General features: G+C 39.5%; 1 protein-coding gene across 1 annotated transcript; it reads left to right on the top strand.

Moving 5' to 3' along the window:
• The first annotated feature begins 244 nt into the window (after nt 1–244).
• LOC138353525 (uncharacterized) lies at nt 245–4324 on the top strand. Its single transcript, XM_069306625.1, has 2 exons — nt 245–4106; nt 4203–4324. The coding sequence occupies exon 1, from the start codon at nt 880–882 to the stop codon at nt 2851–2853; it is 1974 nt and encodes a 657-aa protein (XP_069162726.1). The 5' UTR covers nt 245–879; the 3' UTR covers nt 2854–4106; nt 4203–4324.

The following is a 4324-nucleotide window of genomic DNA, read 5'->3' as shown; positions in this document are numbered from 1 at the left end:
GATGAACCAGTTATCCAGTGGATTCATTAAATATACTAGTGCAGTGTTATTTAAACAAAGCCAGCCAGTCAAAGACGGCAGCGTAGCCTCGAGGGAGCTCAGGAGCCTCCCTCAGCCCAGTTAAGCTTCGTCAGCGGTTTCATGCACACCCACAGATATTTGGTGGCGTGTTATTTCGTGAAATGACAGCGCTAATATAGAATCCAGCCAAATTAGTGACTGTCGCGAGATTGTTCACGGATTTCGTGGTGTTACATTTCGCGAGAGATTATCTACGAATTTTGTGGACTTTATTTCGCGAGGTCACTAATAATATTTAATACTTCTAGATAATATTAGAAGTTTCATAGAGGCTAATTAAGAGGCTATTAACAATAATTGTGTATATTATTTCTCCAAAATAGAGAATCATTTAATATAAATTGCACTAGTGTTCTCAATATAATATTTACTAATTGCCAACCCACAACAGGGTAGGATATTAACTATGACTAGTTGAACTATTATTGTTCATCCTAGTCCCATTATTACAATAGTCAGTTGTACTATATTGAACAACCTAACACCATTAATGAATGGTCCAGACCCTATTTTGGGTGTAATTTTTATCAACTCGAGTTGAGTTGTATATATAATAAATTACTTATGATCATTACACCTTTGAGTGATTAATTAGTGTCTCTACCATCCTAGGGTGATATAGAAGAGCTAACCTAAAGGTACTTCCATGACACTGGTTTATCACTCAAATCATTAGTGTGTATGATTGTATATATATAATGTGTATTAATTTTAAGTGCTAACCTCTAGTAGAGGTAGGATTATTGCCTAGTGAGTTCAGAATTTACCCTAGGCTACCATTAGTGTTTGTTCAGTATTATGAGCAGCCCAAGTACAAGTCCCACAAGGCTTCACCAACGAGCCAGTATGGATAATGCAGGGAGAATGAAAAGAACCCTTGCAGGTCTTAAAGGCCACTTAACAAGACAGATCAAGAAATGTGAAGATTTGTCACAACAATCTCAAGTTGATTATGCTGACCTGGAAAGCTATTATCAAGCAGCTGCAGGTAAATTTGAGCAAATTAAATGTCAAATAGCAACATATGTGGCTGAACTTGCCAACACTAATTTATCAGAAACAGAAATAGACGACATTATGGTTGATCTTGCGAATTATGAAGATCACACTCAGGCCACGTTACAGCCTTATGTCAAATTAATTGCCCAGAACAAGGCAACAGCAACAACAACAACAGTTGCATCTAATACGAGTCAAGCAGAAGCTCGACTCCCTCCAATTAATTTACCCACTTTCTCAGGAAAAGATGAGGAAGATTGGGACGAATTTTGGAACAAATTCGTTGACCTTGTAGACTCAAAACAATCTTTACCAAAGAGTAGTAAATTCTCTTATTTGCAAGGCCAATTATCAGGTGAGGCTAAAACAGTAGTATCCCATCTGAGATTAACTAATGACGGCTATGATCTGGCAGTAAAACTCCTCAAGGATAATTATGCTGATCCAGAAGTAAGAACATCACATTTAGTTCATGAGCTGTTGCATTTACCCCCACCGGAGGCTTCAGCTGATTCACTCCAAGTCTTCAAGCTGGAGGTAGAATCATTGATCAATGCCCTCAGCCTGACAGCAGATACAAACGGGGCTGAGTGGGTCTTGAAAATAATTGTCCAGGAGAAAATACCTAGGGACATATTGAGACAAATGAGTGCTCATTACAATAAAAGTATCTTATCCATGAATGAAATATCTGAAGGTTTAAAGTCAGTAGTTCATCAATTACGAACACATGACAAATTAAAACCACCAAGTAAACCCTCAGAAACCAATAATAGTAAACCACAGAGTACCAAAGGTACTCCAAATCAATCTAGACAATATAATTCAACACCAAAGTGGAACAGTGGCAGTGTGGGCGTATATGCAGTGGGACCCTCCAAGCCTATAGTTACTGTGTCACCCAAGAACATGACACCAAAGGGTACAGGAAGCTATGGAACATGTTTGTTCTGCAATGAGAAACATTCAATGTACCACTGCTCTAATTTTCCTGATAGTGACGCCCGTGTTGAGCGACTCAAAGATTTGCAACATTGCACGAGGTGCCTCAGGAAACATAACATCAAGGACTGTGATACCCAATTACACACCTGTAATAGGTGTAACAAAGGTCAACACCATGCAGCATTGTGCAGAGACACCAAAACAACGTCTCCAAACCCCAAGGTGGAAGATAGCATTCCCACCACAGTACAGTACTGCAGGGTGCAACAAACAAAGAGTGTCCAATCGGCAAAGTCTAAAGGTAATACGACTTTGCCTACTGCCCAAATTACCATCCTGAATAAGAGGGCCAAGGTCCATGCCCGAGGGTTGTTTGACCAAGGATCCCAGAGAACATACATCACTAGAAAGTTGGCAGATGAATTACAATTAAGGCCTGTAGCCCAGATGTCATTCAACATCTCAGGGTTTGTAACAGATGCAGGACCTCAAGTCTACCAGGTGGTACAACCATCAGTGCGTTTAGGCAGGTACGTCTGTCGAGTACAAGCCATTGTGGTGGACAAAATACCAGTAGACCTACAAGTTCAAGGTCTGAGAGCAACAGCCAAATTCCTGAGAAATAGAGGAATAAAATTGGCAGATAATATTAAGTCTGATCACCTCACCGACTTCGGTCTCCTTGTAGGGACAGACTATTGTCATCGATTCATCGGTAGCCCTACTAAATATCAGGGTATAACCATGTTAAACTCTGCAGGAGGTAAATTACTCTCAGGCCCAGTATCAAGCCTGAGGAGACCTATGCCTGCAGATAAACAATACTAGTAGAAACCTAAATTTGTCAGCTGATTATATTTCTCCAGTAGCATTATACTAAGGAGATTACAGCTGACTATACCAACAGAGGTTGATGTTAGTATCATCATTTAAAGCTGGAGATGAGTTCATGAGGCCTCAGTGGCAAATCAGTGAACAGTAGCCTAAAACAACTACAAGTCACTGCGACCAATGTCACTGAACCCACTGCAATCTCAGAACCATACTTTACTTTAATGATGAGCTATTCAATCCTCTGAATCAATTAACTGAATTAAACCCCAATAAATCTGATGACTGATTTGATACATTTATTATTTAATCAAGATGTATTCCATGGGCCTCAGTGTTTATATATCAGTGACCAGTTACCTGAAGAAACTTCAAGTTATATCTAATGTCACTGATCTCACTGCAGTCCCTGAATCATACTTGACTGTAGTACTTGATCACATTCAGTCTTCTGGGTTAAATAATATGTAATAAGGCTTGAATATTAGCCTTTCAAGAGTTGACAGGGAAATGAAATCGCATTAGACTTCTAACCCCTGCAACTCTAGTACGGGACATCCGTCCTGTACGAACAGACACACAAATGTGTGATTACTAACTACTAACATCAAATTAATGTAATAATTCGAAGGAGGAGTATCGGTGTTCGTCTGTTCTAAAGAGGACTTCGACCCGTGAGCAGCCCCCTGGGGAATTATGTCGGAAAATCCGACACCATTTAATATATCATACAGACGGATAAGAGCTGTGTTGTATAAACAAGTTACCCATAGAAAACGTAACTTGTAGTGGAATTACCGTCTAAAGAAAACGGGATATCATCACCACATACTATTATAATTCACCAGCTATTCTGGTGGGAATTATTCTTAAATACATTAGTCTTTGGACTTTACCATCATAAAAACATCTTATATAAATTAACTTAATTATCAATATTAAAGTAGAGTAAATGTGACCCTTCTATCACTTTCTGAAATCTGGACAATGTAAGCCAGGCGTCAGAGTGAGGAAGGAGGGCAGCCATTACCGTTGTTATATGAGACCAGAGGCTCACACGGGAGCAAATTCGGCTCCTGTTAAATTTACTTGGACGTAGTGTTATGGAAACTAAAAGTGTACCATTATCAACACGCTGTCTACAAATTCAAGTTAAGTGTCTATCCGAAACCCATTATCTATCATTAGTGGCCATTAATGTCATTGGGTAGGGTTATCCGGTTAGATCACATGGAAGCCTCAAACTAAAGGTAATTAAGCCAGGTCCTCATGTTCCATGTAGTGTTTTCTCTGATATACTTGTCATATATAGGATTCTGGCTTCACAGCTAGCGCACTTTTGACAGGTCAAGACGAGGATGCAAGATTATGTGCACCAGTTACTGGGTGATAGAAGCTACCTCAAAGAGGATAATTTGGTGTCTACACTCTAGTTATACCTGGTGGACTAACCTGCTGTACTATAAGA

The sequence above is a fragment of the Procambarus clarkii genome, chromosome 58 (assembly GCF_040958095.1).
Source record: "Procambarus clarkii isolate CNS0578487 chromosome 58, FALCON_Pclarkii_2.0, whole genome shotgun sequence".
Classification (NCBI taxonomy): domain Eukaryota; kingdom Metazoa; phylum Arthropoda; class Malacostraca; order Decapoda; family Cambaridae; genus Procambarus; species Procambarus clarkii.
Note: the sequence above shows the minus strand (reverse complement) of the source record. Positions and strands in the feature narration are given on the sequence as shown.